At 47.6% G+C, this 19,838-nt stretch overlaps 2 protein-coding genes across 2 annotated transcripts in view; both read left to right on the top strand.

The window, feature by feature from the left end:
• LOC311341972 (uncharacterized protein) overlaps nucleotides 1-6,550 on the top strand; it is an 8,839-nt gene extending 2,289 nt beyond the window's left edge. Inside the window, exon 2 of the mRNA XM_084466789.1 lies at nucleotides 3,195-6,550. Coding sequence (XP_084322915.1) covers nucleotides 4,153-5,226 — 1,074 coding nt within the window. The 5' untranslated portion in view covers nucleotides 3,195-4,152 and the 3' untranslated portion in view covers nucleotides 5,227-6,550. The remainder of the gene's footprint in view (nucleotides 1-3,194) is intronic.
• Nucleotides 6,551-7,215: 665 nt separating this feature from the next.
• On the top strand, nucleotides 7,216-19,809 carry ercc2 (excision repair cross-complementation group 2). The gene is made up of 23 exons (XM_084466703.1): nucleotides 7,216-7,329; nucleotides 7,768-7,867; nucleotides 8,012-8,089; nucleotides 8,470-8,532; nucleotides 8,773-8,886; nucleotides 9,312-9,428; nucleotides 9,618-9,734; nucleotides 10,909-11,032; nucleotides 11,298-11,394; nucleotides 11,661-11,794; nucleotides 12,493-12,661; nucleotides 13,101-13,219; nucleotides 13,556-13,625; nucleotides 14,570-14,639; nucleotides 14,753-14,854; nucleotides 14,941-15,004; nucleotides 15,271-15,392; nucleotides 15,868-15,960; nucleotides 16,324-16,396; nucleotides 16,650-16,720; nucleotides 16,958-17,101; nucleotides 17,542-17,685; nucleotides 18,667-19,809. Exons 1-23 carry the CDS (start codon nucleotides 7,325-7,327, stop codon nucleotides 18,757-18,759), a joined length of 2,283 nt encoding a protein of 760 aa, XP_084322829.1. The 5' UTR covers nucleotides 7,216-7,324; the 3' UTR covers nucleotides 18,760-19,809.
• The last annotated feature ends 29 nt before the right edge of the window (nucleotides 19,810-19,838 follow it).

The following is a 19,838-nucleotide window of genomic DNA, read 5'->3' as shown; positions in this document are numbered from 1 at the left end:
GAGAGAGAGAGAGAGAGAGAGAGAGAGAGAGAGAGAGGGTGAGAGAGAGAGAGAGAGAGAGAGAGAGAGAGAGAGAGAGAGAGGGTGAGAGATGTGTAGTAGGTGGAGAGAGACCGAGGGGGACAGAGAGGTTTCTTAGGTCCTTTTTTAGCAGAAAAGGACCTAAGAAAATTTAATACAAAATGAGCTGAGTAGACAGTAGTAGAGAGACAGACAGACAGACTCAGAGGCAGACACCCTCTGAGTCCTCATGTGAGGTGGAAAGCAATTCACCACAACAAATCTTATGCCAACTGGGGTCACACCTGCTGTAGTGTGTGTGTGTGTGTGTGTGTGTGTGTGTATACGTGTGTGTGTGTGTGTGTGTGTGTGTGTGTTATACCTCCGACTGTCCCTTGTTTCCATCATGGTCGTGTCGTGTCTCCCCAGATGGGCAGCCTGGGCGGCTGCTAGGGGCCCCTGCACTGGCCCCTCTGGAGCTGTGAGTGATAGGTGGCTGGCACTCTAAGGTTCTCTGGAGCTCAGCTGATTACGGACAGGGCCAGAGAGAGACAGGCTGCAGCCCATCTCATCCCTCTCAGCTATTGTGACGCTGATCAAGTTATGCTGGGGAGAGAATATGGATGGCTTGTCTTTATAATAAGGCTTTATGGACCAGGATGTTGTATTCTATTTATTATTCACTTTATCAGTGTATTTAATTCAATTGACCAGATGCTTCCTCCAGAGCCACCTCACTGACCTCAGATAGGTTCAGAAGCGGGAGTGGGCTGGGATCATCTCTCTCCAAGAGCTCGGGGATTGAACTCAGTACGACTCCGACAGCCTAGCCTCTAAACGATCCTATCCCCCAAGCAGTCTTGCGGTTAGGGGATGATTTAGCGCGATAAAGGTGGTGGTCAGCCTGGTGTAGCTCCTGAGGGTTTATGGGTGGGGTTACCACACTCCGTGTAACAGGCAGGGACCTGAAACACATTCTAGCAACGTCCAAAGGAAATACCTCCCACACACCTCAGGCAGCTCATGCGCTAGCCACATAGGACCAGGGTTCGAATCCCTTCAGTCAGAAAGTAGAGTCACAAACCCTGTCCGCCGTTCCCTTCTGTGAGAAGGGAATTGAACCCCTGACCCCTGGGTGTGAATGTCCCAGGAGCTTCACATGGAGCTGTGATGTAACACACACTCACTGTCACACAGCCCAATTAGCATCGTCATGGCTGCTTGTCCCAGGAGGCTGAGCGGCGCCATGATGCACGCAGAGAGGTTTGGTCACTGAGGCCCAATGAGGAGAAGATTTTGCGGCTCAAGAGAACCGTGATATAGAGCTCTATGAAGACGGTCCTAATGTTCCCATCCATCATCTTATGTACTATTTCATCCCCATCCCCTGCCGCTGTGCTTCTCTAAAACACATTTTCACACTCGCAAAACCAAAGAGTCTCACGCAGAGCTGAATGAGTCTGAACCCTTAACACGTTGGTTTCAAAGAACAACAGAACAAACAGAATCCCATGGTGTGCTTAGAAGCTTTTAACGTGCACTTTAAGTGTGAACATTCACGTGCCATGTAGAATGATGGCTTCCCTGAAATGTTAGCTTTTGTTTTAACAACAAAGAGGAATGGTCCCCTTTGTTAAAGTCGTATACTCTTTGTAATTATGGCACATCGTTTGTATTAATCCAATAGCACGTTTCTAAATGAATATGTTTAAATATATTGTATATCATATCCAGCTCAAAGAGAGGTTTTACAATATTTTAGATTTTCTATATCTAGTCAGTCATGGGAAACGTACAGCCTGAATCAAAGTTATTAACCATTCTCCATGTCAAACAAACAAATGTATAGTCTAATTCATTTGAAACATACACATGCCAGGAACGACATGTGAAAAGAAATGCTTCAAGCTTGGTTTAGAAACCCAGAAGTATGCTTTGAAGTGGTTGAGCCTAACAGCTGTGGTGATGTGTTTGTCCAGAGGCTAAATATCTGTCTTTAGGAGTAGGGAGTCCACTGTGGCTCCACATACATGAGCACAATGTGGACGCCTTGTGCGTCCAACACAATACGTGTCTTTATGGGCGGGTGAGGCCGGCGAAAGGATGGGACCCTGCAGCACAGGGCTGGGAGCGACCTGACAAGATCCCCATAACTCACTCTGTTCTCAAGCATCCCATAATTCACTCTGTTTATCTGTGGAATGAGCCTCGAAAAACCGTCTCACACACACACACACACACTGAAGAAAGGGACACACACACACACACACACACACACACACACACACACACACATGCACACGCACACACACACACACACACACAACCACACGCACACACATACACACACACACACACACACACACACACACACACACACACACACACACACACACACACACACACACACACACAAAGCCCAGGGACTCCCTGTCCTGCCCTGGTGGTATACTTTCCACTAAACTAGCTAATTTCAGTGGTTCTGGGAATGTGTGACTAATATTACTGTGTAGATTGCCAGTGCCTCACTGTAATGCCCCTGTCCTATACAACACACACACACACACACACACACACACACACACACACACACACACACACACACACACACACACACATTTTTTGGCAATTTGGTACAGGAAAAGCCCTCATAGCAAATGAGTCAAAATTCTTCAAGTGTTTTCCTACCAATAATACTGTCATCTGAGGGAGCATTTGTAACCGCCCCCCTCCTACACACCCACACACACCCATGACTCCTTCTACCCCATCTCCCTCCATCTCCTCCCCCACTCCTCTCCCTCCCTCCCTCTCTCTTATTCTTCTTTCTTTGGCTCCATCTCTATCTTTCTAACTATTTCTCATTCTGTCTCAGGTCCCCTCCCTTCCTCCCTCCCTCTCTCTCTCTCTTCCTGCACTCTCCCTTCCTCCCTCCGCTGTCACTGTCTTCTTGCCTCTCTCTCCCCCTCCCTCCCTCCCCCCTCCCTCCTCCCTGTCCCACCCCCCACCATCCTTCCCTCCCTCCCTCATTCCTTCCCCCGCTCCCTCCTCCCTGTCCCACCCCCCTCCATCCCTCCCTCCCTCCCTCCCTCCCCTCTCCCTCCCTCCTTCCCTCCCCCCCTCCTCCCCCCCCCCTCTCCTCATGCCCTCTTTCTGACTCTCTCTCTCTCTCTCTCCGTCTGTTTTCTCCACAGATCGCCGCTCCTCTCGCTCTCCTGTCACATTCCGTCTGTGAACTGTGCGTGCGTCCGTCCGGCGAGGCGTCCTGCACGGAACCACGCGTCTGTTCTTCGTCTCACACACCCGCCTCGTCTTCCTCATTGGGGGAGGAGGAGCAGGAGAGGAGGAGCAGGAGCAGGGGGAGCAGGAGCAGGGGGAGAGGGGCCCAGGAGCGTAGGCGTGACGCCGGGGAGTCGTGCGCGCGTCGTGCCGGACAGGAACGACCGGTGTTTGTTTGGACATGGGCTTTCTCTGAGGGAGACAGAGATATATGGTGTGTGTGAGAGAGAGAGAGAGAGAGAGAGAGAGAGAGAGAGAGAGAGAGAGAGAGAGAGGTAGAGAGAGGAGTTTAGAGAGAGTGAGAGAGAGGGACGGAAACCAACATAAAGAGAGACATAGTGAAAGAGTGAGAGACGGGAAGAAATAACAACAGCACAACAGAGAGAGAAAGAGCAGGAGACAGATAGAACAACAGAGAGAGAGAGAGAAAGAGTGAGAGAGAGATCCTGGGTCAAGGCCTTTCCTCCTCTTCCCCGTGTGGTCACGTGTCAGTGTGAGGAGCTCCCCCCCACCCCCTCCCTCCCTCCCTCTCTCCCTCCCTCCCCTCTGGAGTTGCTAATGCTACTCAGCGCTAGCGTCCCACATACGCCAGAGGCTCGTCTGGAGCTTCAACAGACGTGCGTCCTTCCTCAGCTTCTCAGTTCCTGCAACTGTCGTCTCCTTGAAAACCTCTCGTTCCGGGTGTTAGGCGGATTCTAATCCCCGAGTAACAGACCAAACATCCCAAGCCTGCAGACCTTCAAGTGGGATCCAATCCAACTCAGGATGCCTTCCCGCTCCTCTTAGGTAGGAAAGTATTCTGGGATACACTGTAGAGAGAGACTTACTTTACCCTTAACGGAGCTCGTGAGAGGGCAACCAAAACAAAGCAAGATGCCGGCCAAGACCCCCATGTACCTGAAAACTACCACTCCCAAGAGGGGCAAGAAGATCCGACTTCGGGACGTCCTGTCGGGGGACATGATCAGCCCCCCGCTGGGCGACGTGCGGCACAGCGCCCACGTGGGGCCCCAGGGCGAGGGGGACATGTTCGGGGACGTGGGCTTCCTCCAGGGAAAGATGGACATGCTGCCCGCCCAGGGGGGCCGCGGGTCTGGCGCTGGGGGGCCGGGACGCTCTCACAGCGTGGAGCGACACCTGGCCGACGGCGGGCCCTTCCCCTCCGACCTCCACGGCCCCCACGCCAACGACTACTCCTACAACGGCTTCCACTACATCAACTCCTCGGCCGGCCTGCTGAAGTCCACCGTCTCCATGCCCGTGTTCATTGCCCATGAGCAGGCCCCGCCCAAGCCGCCGCGCCTCCACCTGGAGGACTCCGCCCCTCAGGGCAACGGCAACGGCCATGGCCCCTCGCCCTTCTCCGAGGACGGCCGCCGCAGGATCGCCCCGAGCAACGGCCAGGCGTCCCGCTGCAACCAGAGCCAGCAGCAGCAGCAGCACCCCGTCCTGTCGCTGCGGGACAGCGGCGGGGTGGGCCGGCTGGCGTCGGAGCCCTGCCGGGACATCTCCTTCTCCCCGGCCATGCGCAAGATGGTGCCCTCCTCGGGCTCCTTCTCCGAGGTCTCCTCCGAGGACTCCATATCCGAGACCTGCGGGCCCCTGTACCCGCACAGGGGCCTCAGCCTGGACTCCGACGCCGGGCTGAGCAACGAGGACCTGAGGAGCGACCGTAGCGAGTCGCCCGGCACCCCGTCCGCCGTCGCCTCCTCCTCTGCCGTCACCTCCTCCATCGTCCCCTCCGTCTCCTCCTCCGCCGCCCCCTCCATCGCTACCCCTTTCTACCCAGGGGGGGTGGCGTCGCTCAGGGGCGCTCCCTCCCACCTGGCCATGTCCCGGTCGGACTCCTTGGCCGGGCTGAACCTGGACCTGGGCCCCTCCATCCTGGAGGACGTGCTGGGCATCATGGAGCGATACAAGAAGGACGACGAGCGCTGCGAGCTGTGAGCTGTGAGCTGTGAGCTGTGAGCTGTGAGCCGTGAGCTGTGAGCTGTGTGTGACTGGACCTGACCGTGGTGTGTTCCTGCTTTACAGCCCCGGGAATGGGGAGAGGGGTTCAGAGAGAGGGGGAGAGACAGGGGGAGGTAGGGGAGAGAGAGAGAGACAGGGGGAGAGAAGATAAGAGTGAGAGTGAGATAAAAAGAGAGACAGAGAGAGAGTGAGGGTGTGAGGGTGAGAGAGAGAGAGAAAGAAAGACAGTGGGAGAGAGAGAGAGATATATAAAGAGAGAGAGCGAGAGAGAGAGAGAAAGAGAGAGTGAGAGAGAGAGAGAAAGAGAGAGAGGGGTAGAAAAGGCAAGAGGAGGCTACTATTTTTTGAGACAATCTAAAGAAGTAATTAAGGGAAAATCGAAAGCTTTCAAATTCAGCCAGGCTGTAGGAATGCGCTTCGCGGCGTGAGAAAGTTCTCGTTTTCTCTTTGGATATAAACTGACCAGAGGTGCTTGAAAAGCCATCATGTGTTGTGTTTTCGTTTGACCACAGCCAAGCCAGACGTAAGGCTGGTCCCTGAACGTTTTTTTAAATGGCTGGACACCCGGAAATTACAGTGGGGCCACTGGTGGAATGAGGCAAACGGAACCCTCGGCTCACCACAGTCTCATGCTAGCCACTCTGAGCCTAACCTCTGCTATTTCTCTAGTAAATATAGTCTGTGAAGAGCTACCAGCTGTGATTTGAATATATAGACACTGCAGTACATCGTTTTGACAACAGATGTCGCCACACCTCTTCCTAGATTGCTGTCCATTCAAAAAATAATGAATTATATAAAGATGACGATGACAAATGACTGTTTAGTACAATGCTCGCCTCTGAATACAATTAGTACACACTTCAGTGCTTAGGCATTTAGATTACAAATTTCACATATATGTGTTTGTTTTTCTTGCCTTAGAAATGGTATTCTCCAGTGTCATTATGCAAATGATAAGTAGGCCTAGTAATGTAAAACAGGAAGGCATCTTTATACGATTATTTGTTGGAAGATTTCACTTGACTAACAGCAAAGCAGAATGTGTGTGTTTTGGCCCAAGCGCTCCACATGTCAATGTTGATAGATGGATACTGGTGTCCTTGGATGCCACCTAGCGCCATTTCAGAGAACTGAATTATTAACGTTTCAAGTGATTTTCATGTTTGATAATGTGATTACCATAGAGAACGAAGAAGACACCGATTTTCTTTGTCAAAACGAATAAATCGTTTGAAATTGTAAGTGCTCTTTTTATTTTTTTTTAACATTGGTTTTGACTTTCCGTTGAATCCCACATCATCGCAGTAGTTTATACTTGATCATTAAGAGAATATATATATATATATATGTATATATATATATATATATATATATATATATATATATATATATATATATATATATATATATATCACTGTAAATGTATAAATAAATATATTCCTTTACGAAATACAATGGACCTGTGTGCAATTTATATCCATGGAACACTCAAACCTTCTATCACACACACACACACACACACACACACACACACACACACACACACACACACACACACACACACACACACACACACACACACACACACACACACACACACACAGACACACAGATTAAAATTAATTGTAATATTTCAAATTCAAAAAGACAGTTTATACTGCATTTTCCCAATCGAATAGCTGTATACAGTTATCATTATACATTCACGAGAGACACACGGTTCTATGAAGCATAAGCACAATTCAAAAAAATATATACAACTATGAATATGTTTTGTTGGTGTCTGTTTGGTAACATAATTAATGTAGCTGCACAACGCAAAGAAAAAAAGCGGGGGGAAAGAACAGTTTAAGTTCAGTTTCCAAGACTATGGCCACGTGCTTTTATTTTCTAGGTAAAGTTATTTTATTTTGAAAATAATGAACCGGAAATACTTTTGCACCGGCTACATTGTCACACGCATTACACCAATGCAGTGAAGTATTGCACGGTTAGGTACAGAAAGTGGATATTTAGAGTTATTGAAAGTGACGCGCAGAAGGGAAAAGCGACTGCAACAGCTTTTACAAACATGAAGTAAGTTTACTGCAGACATTAAACTATAATGAATAAATAAGCTGCCAGACAGCAGCATTATTATGAGCAAATCCTCGCATTCATTCTGGGCTCCAAACACATCCTCCAGATGAGCGCTGATGTGATCAATACATTATTTGTTTAAAAGTGATATAACGATAGTTTTCCAATGTCTCGCGAATGTCCAATGTAACGTTAAACGTTAAACCTAGCTCCACTAAACTTAACCGATCTTTACTCCAATACTTTTCCATACACACACCATGCTACAAAACAGAAGCTGTCATCATTATCCTTCATTCATTAATCTGTTATAGTGGTTGTGTTAAGGTTCCGTGCGGTGATACATTGTATCTTCGTATCAGCTGCTTTGTATCAGGAACTGAAGCGCCTCTGTCAGTAACTTGATGTGTTGTCCCACACTCTTTAAACCCACAGGCTGAACATCGAGGGTTTGCTGGTGTATTTCCCCTATGACTACATCTACCCCGAACAGTACTCCTACATGCTAGAGCTGAAACGGACACTAGACGCCAAGGTAGCTGCAACTTTAGAAGTAGCCTACTAAATTGTAATGCTACTGTCTGACGTTATCCTGCATCTTTACTCTGGTGTGAACATGATATAAAGGAATGGTTAGAAACGGAGAAGTGGATGGTCGTGTTATGATGTTTACGTTTAGGGCCATGGCGTTCTGGAGATGCCGTCTGGAACCGGGAAAACCATCTCTCTGCTGTCCCTTATTGTTGCGTATCAGAAGGTCAGTGTGATGGACTGTCCATACTCCCTGCTCTTTAGGTGAAACAGGCAGTTTAATAACTTAGACATTCTTCAATCTCTGTGGGGTTTGATTCTCTTTTATCCGTTTGTATTCCATGAAGTGTTTATGTGTTATCAATAACAACAACAAAATCACAAAATTACTATTGTTATATCACTATAACAAGCACACCTTGTGAAATACATTTTTTACCCTTTTTATATACATATCTGACACATCACTTTACTTTGATTTTGACATTCCCCGTCCCAACAACCACTGTTTTCTAAAAGCCTGTGAATTAAAGGGGTGTTGCTGAAACGAAGCTACTGTTCTCCTCCTCCCAGTTCTCTTCTTCAGCGTGTTATGTCTGTCCACAGGCCTATCCTCTGGAGGTCACCAAGCTGATCTACTGCTCGCGGACGGTACCTGAGATCGAGAAGGTCTGTACTGCACGGCCGATATGTGCCGCAGTGTGGCTCTCACATTAGCACGTAGATGCTGGCTCAGCATCTTTCCCCTCAATGTGCACATGCTTTCATGAGCCTTTGAGAAGGACAACAAGCACTAAAACACACCCTGAATATTAAAAAAAGATCTATATTATATCTTTAATATAATAGGCCTGTCAACGACCATTTTCTGTCACAGTGGATGGACGATAAAGTGTTCTGATCTGATAGGTGGTGGAGGAGCTGAGGAAGCTGATGCAGTTCCACTCCAAAGAGACCGGAGAGGCCAACAACTTCCTGGCCTTAGCCCTGTCCTCCAGGAAGAACCTCTGCATCCAACCCGAGGTCAGTGCCTCATTAAGAGCCTCGTTAAGAAACTTAAGAGACCTATCCCAGCAGACGCACGTTCATGTTATGACTCGGGTTATCACGTGTGTTATATCATGTGTTATACCATCAAACTATCAAAGTTCAAAGTCAGCTTTATTGTCAATTCCAACAAATGTAAAAGACAAAAAGAGGAATCGAAATGTAGTTTGTCTCTGACCCACGGTGTATTAAGTATAAAAGGATACAATTAGGTAAAAGAAAATAAGTAATTTTTCAAATAAATAAATTCTAAATAGTGCAATATAGTTCTGAATAGTGCAAAGGTAGGCGAAATAAAATGGTGTGTAAAAAGAAAGTAAATGGTCCAGGGTTCTTTGCCTACATTGTGTGTTATACCATGATTCATCACAGTATTTACCCCCCGGGTGCTTCCGGTGCAGGTGTGCGCTCTGCGATACGGGAAGGAGGTGGACGGGAAGTGCCACGCGCTGACGGCCTCGTACATCCGGGCCCAGCGCCACAGCGACCCCAGCGTGCCCTCCTGCCGCTTCTACGAGGTCAGAGACGCCCCCGACCCACCGCCACACTCCGGCCATCACAGCCACACTGTCCTGTCATCGCTCAATACATTTATGTTTATTTTTAATCGTTGTATCGGTTATAAATGTTACATACAGTTACTGTCACAGTAAGGCTCACAGTGTGTGTGTGTGTGTGTGTGTGTGTGTGTGTGTGTGTCCTTGCAGGAGTTTGATGCTGTGGGCCGGCAGGTGCCCCTCCCCCCTGGGGTGTACAACCTGGACGACCTGAAGGAGTATGGCCGGAAGAAGGGCTGGTGCCCCTACTACATGGCCCGCCAGGCCGTAAGTCCTCCTCTACTCACTAGTCCGCAGACACACAGTCAGGGACAGGCTCCAGGACGCCTACAGATAGGTGGCAGACAGACATTGGGGATCGAATCCAGTACCTTTCAGACTGGAAGTCTAGCACCCTAACCACAACACTCTCACAAGACGCAAACAAATACATTAATTGAGACGCCCACCGGCGTCTCAATTAATGTAAATAATAATGTAAATAATAAAATAGATAAAAAATAGATAATTTGGTTTGGAGAATTTTCTTCTAGATTGGTGTTTTGGCAAATAGGCGTTCCCCGAGGCAGCAATATTAAGCAAGATTAACATGTTCAACCTGTTATTTAGTCTGTTAACACAGAAGTGGGGTCAGGATAGTGCAGCGCCAGCTGGACTCCTAGCTGAAGGTTCTGGGAGGTACCACTACCGTCTCCGTAATAATGGCGCGTTCCAAGCAACTCGTAACTCGTGTTTTCACAACCTTCTACCCGTGAAAGTGCCCTGGAACGGTAGTCAAACCCCTGACTACCCGTGAACTTGTACAAGATTGATGTACTCCCAGTTAAAGCTTTTGACATCACACACGTAAACAACAATGCTGCCTCTGTTGGTACTATCTATAAAATCAAATAAATCGTTTGTTAGGGCATGTTTTATGGTATGAACGTCCATATAAGTGGCATTTTGGTACAGGCAATAGTGTTAAGTGCACCTGCGAGAATGTTTGGATAGGTGGAGCTCCTGTAACATATATGACATAATCTTACAAGTGAGATAACTTTGTTTTTCAAGATAATTGATTGGTCAGTAGAACACAACTGCTCTAGACACCATGGTGATACAGCGACGCTAAAACAGCCACTTTTGTGTCACAGCATACCCTGGCTTTGAGCGCAACATACCTCGCTAACCCGCTAATCGAGGTTCGCAGTATAGCCAGAGAATGTATAGCCCACAGAGCCGCAGAAGGGTTTGTTGTCATGACTTGTGACTTGCCTGGAACATTACCAAGTCGTGAGTCGCGACTTTAAGTCATAACTTACGGGTTGAAAAGTGTCCCTGGATCGCAGCATTAGTCTGCCATTATGACCAAAGCGTTTATTTCACTGTTCCACCCCGCCTTAATGAGTTAGGTGGTGAATTAGTAAGGGTTCTCATTCTGCTGCTGGTCGTTCTGCAGATCCTCCATGCCAACATTGTGGTGTACAGCTACCACTACCTCCTGGACCCCAAGATAGCAGACCTGGTGTCCAAGGAGCTGAGCAAGAAGGCTGTGGTGGTGTTTGACGAGGCCCACAACATCGGTGGGGAGATGAACCACATACCTGTCCTTTAGTCCACTGTGGAACCGCTTCAAGATCTAGGCTGGTGTTTAGTGAATACCTCATCCTGAATATGGCCACACTGTTGGGTTATGTTCAGAGTAGTAGGAATACATTAAGTTCATCATTTTGTCCTGAAAAACTCAATAGTTTTGCCTTTTTCAAACATACCTACAACTCTGCCTCTCTCAATGTCTCTGTGTCTGTCTCTCTCTCTCTCTCTCTCTCGCTCTCTTGCTTTCTTCAGACAATGTGTGTATCGACTCCATGAGTGTGAACATCACCAGGCGGACCCTGGACCGTTGCACGAGCAACATGGATACCCTCCAGACCACGATACAAAAGTAAAGACTATTCAAAGGTCAACAAGGTCTAGCTAGCCATGCTTGTCTCTGCATCTCAGAGTCCAATGGGCTGACTTGCTTCACATCAATTTAGCAATCATTGACTTTGCATTATATTTCAAGACTTAATTGTCAATTAAAAAATTAAGAGGAAATTTTCCTTAGTCCCTTTATAAAAACAGAACTGTGTAGAACATGTGTGCAAGTATGCAAGTATTTTCTCATCCTGTGACACCCGTGGCTCCGCCTCCTCCTCTCTCTGATAGGATAAAGGAGACAGATGCAGCCAAGCTGAAGGAGGAGTACCGGCGATTGGTGGAGGGGCTGAAGGAAGCTAATGTTGCCAGGGAAACGGATGTTTACCTTGGCAACCCAGTCCTTCCTGCTGAGATTCTTCAAGGTAGGCACTCTCTGGGAAAGGTTTCAGGAACGTGACACGGGTCACTACATTTTTTCCAACCGCATTATTCCAGGAATATAGTGAAATATGTTTAGGACTTTTTAAGGAGTTATCTATTTTATACCTTGATATGTTACAGTTTAAGTAGTTATTTATATATATATATATATATATATATATATATATATATATATTATATTATATTATGTAATGTAATACAATATTATCATATTGTTTCATCGTATTATCTCATTGTTTTCCTACTTCTCGTACACTTGTCTGTTCTCCTGCCTGTCCTTTTTGTCTGTCCATCCTCCTGTCTATCGCTCTCTCTCTCCTCTTGCCTGTCTGTATGACTGTCTCTCTGTCTCTCTCTCTCTCCTCCTGTGTGTCTGTCTATCTCTCTCTCCTGTGTCTCTCATCTTGTCTGTCTGTCTGGCCATATGTTGGTTTCTCTCTCCTCCTGTTTGTCTGCCTTTCTCTTCACTTTCTCTTCTCTGTCTGTCTGTCTGTCTGTCTGTCTGTTTGTCTCTCCTCCTGCACGTCTGTCCCCCTGTCTGTCTCTCTGTCTGTTTGTCTCTCCTCCTCCATGTCTGTCCCCCTGTCTGTATGTCTGTGTGTCTGTCCCCCTGTCTGTATGTCTGTGTGTCTGTCCCCCTGTCTGTCTGTCCCCCTGTCTGTCTGTCTGTGTGTCTCAGAGGCGGTGCCGGGCAGCATCCGCACGGCGGAGCACTTTGTGGGCTTCCTGAAGCGCTTCCTGGAGTACCTGAAGTCGCGTCTGCGCGTGCACCACGTGGTGCAGGAGAGCGCGCCGCAGTTCCTCAAGGACGTCTTCCAGAAGGTCTGCATCGACCGCAAGCCCCTCAGGTCAGTCCCCACGCCCGCCGGGCCGGAGCCATGGCAGGGTCTCTGTGTGTGTGTCCTCAGTTTGTGTGTTTCTGTGAAGTGTGTTTCAATTTTCTGTTTCAATTTGTTTAAATTGTCAGGTTCTGTGTGTGTATTGTCAGGTTGTGTATGTGTGATGTGTATATTTGTTTGTATTGTCAGGTTCTGTGTGTGTGTATTTGTGTGTATTGTCAGGTTGTGTGTGTGTGTGATGTGTGTATTGTCAGGTTCTGTGTGTGCTGTGTGTATTGTCAGGTTCTGTGTGTGCTGTGTGTATTGTCAGGTTCTGTGTGGATTGTCAGATTGTGTGTGGTTCTGTGTGTGATGTGTGTATTGTCAGGGTGTGTGTGTGGTTCTGTGTGTGATGTGTGTATTGTCACTCAGGGTGTGTGTGTGGTTCTGTGTGTGTATGTATCGTCAGGTTCTGTGCGGAGAGGTTGCGGTCGCTCCTCAGGACCCTGGAGATCGTTGACCTCACAGACTTCTCCGCCGTCACTCTGATCTCCAACTTCGCGACGCTAGTGAGCACCTACAGTCAGGGTACGGCCTCTCCTGTACTCATGAACCTCAATGTGAATTTGAATGTATTTCTGGACCGCGTGAAGTGAAGAGGGTTACAGGGTTGTTGATGTGCACCTCTTTAATTTCAACGTTTAATTAAGGTGGAGTTCATCTAAATCCTGAATTTCATTTAAATCTCATAAGATAAAACTGAAATGAAGCAGAATTGACGCATCAATATAATGTGGGACAACACAGATATACAAACAGTCCCAACCCATGAGCCCGCTCTAAAGGCTCTGGAGGGCCTGCAGGGGGACGTGTTGAGTCATGTTATGTTGTCATGTGACGGCTGCTCTGCTCTGCTCCACCCAGGCTTCACCATCATCATCGAGCCGTTTGAGGACCGCACCCCGTCCATCGCCAACCCCGTGCTGCACTTCAGGTGACTCAGTCCCAGTAGAGCTCCACTGGTTTCACCCTGTCACTTCAGGTGACCTTCAGTCCCAGTAGGGCTCCACTGGTTTCACCCTGTCACTTCAGGTGACTCAGTCCCAGTAGGGCTCCACTGGTTTCACCCTGTCACTTCAGGTGACTCAGTCCCAGTAGGGCTCCACTGGTTTCACCCTGTCACTTCAGGTGACTCAGTCCCAGTAGAGCTCCACTGGTTTCACCCTGTCACTTCAGGTGACCTTCAGTCCCAGTAGGGCTCCACTGGTTTCACCCTGTCACTTCAGGTGACTCAGTCCCAGTAGGGCTCCACTGGTTTCACCCTGTCACTTCAGGTGACTCAGTCCCAGTAGGGCTCCACTGGTTTCACCCTGTCACTTCAGGTGACTCAGTCCCAGTAGGGCTCCACTGGTTTCACCCTGTCACTTCAGGTGACTCAGTCCCAGTAGGGCTCCACTGGTTTCACCCTGTCACTTCAGGTGACTCAGTCCCAGTAGGGCTCCACTGGTTTCACCCCGTCACTTCAGGGGACTTCCAATTCCAGTAGGGCTCCACTGGTTCACCTTGACGATGGTTTCTAGCAGTTTCTTGAATCTGGTCCAGCACTGACTCTAAATCCAATGTGATGTGAGGACACTTTAGTTTATAGACCCTTTGCGTGTTTTTCAGTATAACTCAGTAAGAACAGAGATGTTTAAGCCACTCCATCACGAATGAAAGCTTTTCATTCTTTAGAGTTCCATTCTGGGACTTGGCATTATTAAATGGGTCTCTTTCTCTCTCTCTTTGTATAATGTTCTTATGAATAGCCTATTCCTCCAAAACATGTTCAGATCACTAGTAATCATGCTTGGGTCCACTAGTATGCATTGAGGGGAAGGTCTAAGCTCTTCTACAGTGTGTACGGGTCTTCAAAGGTTCTGCTCCGGTGTGTTTCAGCTGCATGGACCCATCCATAGCCATCAAGCCCGTCTTCGAGAGGTTCCAGTCGGTCATCATCACGTCCGGGGTCGGTGACCTCTGACCTATGAACCTCCCAATAAAATCCAACACTATGATGATATCAATCGACAAATGGAAGGATTTTCAGCAATTCACATTTTGTTGTATTCTGTACTGCAGACTCTCTCCCCGCTGGACATCTATCCCAAAATACTGGACTTCCGCCCTGTTACCATGGCGTCCTTCACCATGACGCTGGCGCGGACCTGTCTCTGTCCGCTGGTGGGTCCACTCGTACAGACCACATGTTCAGACGGTGACCCTGTGTTCCTGCTGTAGCCTCATGCTCCTCTGTTGGCGTCCCGTAGATCGTCGGCAGAGGGAACGACCAGGTGGCCCTGAGCTCCAAGTTTGAGACCAGAGAAGACTTTGGTCAGTGGGAATATATCGGGATTTGGATTTCTGTTTTGTTTTTTTAAATGCACACCACCAGGCATGACTGTCAAACCCACTGAGAGGCTGTATTGAAAAACACACGTGACAATGACTGAAAGACACATGCTATATTTAGTTTGATATTTTTATGTAACTACTGTTGTCTACCTTAAGTAATTTAATATTTGTGTGAATTCTGTGTGTGTGTGTGTGTGTGTGTTTTATATTTGTTTTCTTTCCATAATCATTTTGGCTCCATTCAGCTGTGATCCGTAACTACGGCAACCTGCTGCTGGAGATGTCCGGGGTGGTCCCTGACGGCATCGTGGCCTTCTTCACCAGCTACATGTACATGGAGAACATCGTGGCGTCCTGGTACGAACAGGTGAGAACCGGGCCAGAACACGGCCCCTGCTGACACAGCCCCTGAGCCCCTGACCCCCCCCTGACCCCCTGACACAGCCCCTGAGCCGACCCGGGACGGCACGGAGACTAGTCCTACTCAGGTTCTGTTGAGGCCTCCTCTCTTTAGAGCCAGAACATGTCATGTATCATGTCTCTGGCGATGCACTGGTTAGCCCTACATGTGTGAACAGCACATCAACACATTCTAATTTGAATGACCGGTAGTGTACTGACAAGCTCTGTGGTGACTAACCCAGACTCGATTCCGACCTGTGGACCCTTGCTACGGTCAGTCCTTCCTCCTTTCCACCCAGTTCCCGGTCTGTCCTCAACTGTCCGGACCGCAGAGCCCCGGACACCTGTTCAAATCCATGCAGAGTCGACAACAATGGTTCTAACCTAGGATCCAGCCGTGTTCCTTCTGACTACTAACATGATCGGTGCTCTGTGTCCAGGGAATCCTGGAGAACATCCAGAGGAACAAGCTGATCTTCATTGAGACTCCAGATGCTGCAGAGACCAGCATGGCTCTGGAGAAATACCAGGAGGTCAGGAGGACCCTGAAATGCTTCCACATTGTCCTGGCATTAACTTAATACACACAAAGAACTCGTATCTACAGCTACACACTGTCCTCACAATGCCTCAGTGTTATACACAGTCCTCATATTTATATTACACACTGTCTTCACAACCACTAAATGTGACACACCGAGGCTGCATATCTACAGTTACACCCTGACCCCACATTAAATCAATGTTGCACACTTTCCTCATATCTTTCATTTCCCACTGCCCTCACAATGAAGTAATGTTACACACGGTTGTCATCGATGCATTGTGAGGACCTAGGGTTTAACCAAGCTCACAGTCCTACTTATTCTAACCCAGGCCTCTCCTCTCTGTTCCAGGCATGTGAGAACGGGAGAGGAGCGATCCTTCTGTCTGTGGCCCGAGGAAAAGTGTCAGAAGGAATCGATTTTGGTACTTTGCCACAATGACAAACACTTAGAAATGACCTACTTTGTGGGTCTTGAAACCATGCAGGACTTCATCAACCAACCAATCAATCAATCAATGCCTTTGACTATTGACAAGCAAGGCTGTATTGTCCAATACAAGATTGCTGAACTATGTCTCAGGTTTTAGCATGATTTCTAGTCTCATTCTCGTAAGACACGTGCATAACAATGCACACATGTATGTTTCATTCAACAGTGTTCTGTGTTTCCCACAGTGCACCACTTTGGTCGGGCAGTGATCATGTTCGGAGTTCCTTATGTTTACACACAGAGCCGCATTCTGAAGGTCAGTGTCTGTCTGTCTGTGCATCCCATCTGTCCTTCTCGCCCACACAAATTGAAGTATATTTGAACTTAACCCGTTATCTTCATTGTTCATATCCATTCTCTCACACACATTCTGTTTTCCTCTGTCTGTTTGTGTGTCTCTCTCTCCCTCTCTCTCTCTCCCCCCCCTCTCTCTCTCTCTCTCTCTGTCTCTGTGTCTCTCTCTCTCTCTCTCTCTCGCTCTCTCTCTCTCCAGGCGCGTCTGGAGTACCTTCGGGACCAGTTCCAGATCCGGGAGAACGACTTCCTGACGTTCGACGCCATGCGCCACGCAGCTCAGTGCGTGGGCCGCGTCATCAGGGGCAAGACGGACTACGGACTCATGATCTTCGCTGACAAGGTGTCTGTCTGTCTGTCTGTCTGTGTGTGTGTTCCTCATATCTCATGAGCCTCTGCACACTATCTAGTACATGGTTCTAACTACTGGTTCCTAGTTGACTTCATAGGTCACTGTGGTTGTTTTCGTTATTGTTATTGTCGTTGTTTGTGTAGTTCTTTTTGTGGGTTGTGTAGTTGTTACTACAGAACCTGTGCTGTGTCTTTATTGTTTATCAAAATGTTAAGGATACCTTTGGATTAAAGAATGTTAAACTTTCCAAAAGCACCGCCTCCCCCTCCGATGAACATACTGCATAATATATTAGTGACATCACAAATCGTCATCCTCCACGCTCATCACCGTTGTGCACCATTTGCACAAGTCCACTGGGTCATTGATGCAGCCGGCAGATGTTGGTGGGGTTAAAGTGGGGTTGACTGGTATGTTCTGCGCCCCCCCAGCGCTACGCCCGAGCGGACAAGCGTGGGAAGCTGCCCCGCTGGATCCAGGAGCACATCAACGACGGCAGCCTGAACCTCACGGTGGACGAGACGGTCCAGCTGTCCAAGCACTTCCTGCGGCAGATGGCACAGCCCTTCAGACAGGTAAGGTCCCCGGGCCCCCGGCCACACCGGGGCCTCAGGTATGGCCCCCGGGCCCCGGCCACACCGGGGCCTCAGGTAAGGCCCCCGGTTTGAAGTTTGAATAAACATGGGCTTCTGCATGTTATAAACATGTTTATAACATGCAGAATCCCATATTTATTGCAACTTAGTTATAGTTCTGTTTTTTCTCCTCTGGTGAATTAAAAGCAATTTATTCTACTTTGTTTAAGAATGCTTGATTCTGATTGGCTGGGAGGAGGGCATTAACCCGGCAGGTTGCCCACTGACTTGTCGGTTGTACTTGCTGCTGACTGAGCACAGCATAATCAAATAGTAGATCAATACGCCGCTCGTATTTTTTTTTCTATCATAGAAGAAAAAGTTTCTAAAATGTGACGGAAATCTATCAGAGGGTCAGTTGCTACATTGTATCTCGCAAGCGAGATACAATGTAGCAACTACGTTATTAAACTAGTGATCAGATGCAGCCTTGTGTGATTGCTATAGAAACTAATTAACTACAGCTGAGCTAACGTTATTCACCGTAGTTCTAGGGGGGGGGGGACTACTTTTTGAGGGAGATGAACTCAAACAGAGTATACATTTAATAAGCATGCAATACGAATAAGAAAAAGCATAATTATTAAAGTATTTGAATTGTTTTATTATGTTGGCAAGCAAGAAGTAGAATAAACAGGATAATCACCTCAAGGCAGGGCAATAAACAGTTTGATATGCCCGGCTCGTGGAAGGTTACTGTCCACAAGCCGGGCATATCAAACTGTTTATTGCCCTGCCTCTCTGTGATTATCCCTTACGTAACCATTCTTTTATTTGTTTATTATTGACACAATTTTGGTAAAGGCATAAAAAAAAAAGGTTGTGGTAACTTTAAAATGGTTTAGTCCACTGTGGACAGAATACAGATCTACAACGCTGTCTACCTCAGCCCCATAATCCCTCACCCTCTCCCTCCCCCAGGAGGACCAGCTGGGTCTGTCATTGCTGACGATAGAGCAGCTGGAATCAGAGGAGATGCTGAAGAAAATCAGCCAGATGGCTCACCAGGCCTGACGCGCCACACGCGATCCATGCTGTCACCATGACGACGCTGGGACTACGTTGCTGCTAGGCAACAACTGTCAGGGGTACGCTGTTCCCCTGGAACTGAAGCGAAGGGGTCTGGGAGCGTTTGATTGAGGCTACGTGGAGACCCCGCTTTGTGGGGTTCAACTGAATCAGGGAAAAGTCGTGTGCTTCCTGGTGAATTTCAGTTACTTATCAACAGTACATTAACTATCTGTTCAATTCATTTCTGTAATAGTTAAAACTTATTTTTTCACATTGTACATTTTGCTGGTGTGATGCGTTAGATCACTCCAGATCTTAAGGAGAAGTCATTTTTTCCGTTATCAAAATTATAATTACACTTAAATACACTGAGCCAAATGTCCGATTTTTTTGGTTGTGAAATCCATCCAAACTGGGCTTATAGAGAGTCAATGAACAGGACATTTAAAGCAGGGTACCTATGAAAAAAGTGGGCCAGTGGTTGAAAAGGTTGTATTACTGGGTCTCCAGTAACTAGTAACTAACACTCTGATCTCTTCAGTATTACTAATCACCGTTCAAGAAAATATCAGCGGCAAGGTGTCACTTTACTAAAAAGTGTTTACTCTCTATGCACATTTGCAGTTAGTTTGAAGGCTACATTCACCAAATCATCTGTGACGATCAATGTTACAGCTAGCATACTGTGTTAATTACGTTACAGTCACGTGTTTTGTCCACTCCTCAAAGAGCAACCAAACGCTAAAGACATCTTGGAGGAACGGTAGAAGGTGCTGGTTTTTGATGGTCTCTTGTCATCTTAAGAGACCAACCAAGAGACAGTCATTAAAACTGCAATTAGAAGCAGCAGTTGCAATGCCCTGTTCCACCAGCGGTGGTGCTGTCCCCTTCGTTTGATTTAAGGGTTTGGTCACTCTTTAAAAGACATGAAATATGTTTTATGAGTGCAGAAGTGGTTTTCTAACTTGACCAAGCCTGGTGTTGGTCTAGTGTCTGTCGTACAGATACTTTTGTTGAAGTGAGATTTTCTGCGTTTTGTTTTCGCAGCTGTACATAGATGTAGACATGTCTTTCTAAAAATA

Source organism: Micromesistius poutassou (assembly GCF_964030765.1).
Source record: "Micromesistius poutassou genome assembly, chromosome: 4".
Taxonomy (NCBI): domain Eukaryota; kingdom Metazoa; phylum Chordata; class Actinopteri; order Gadiformes; family Gadidae; genus Micromesistius; species Micromesistius poutassou.
The sequence above is the reverse complement of the archived record's forward strand: the minus strand, read 5'-3'. Positions and strand labels throughout refer to the sequence as shown.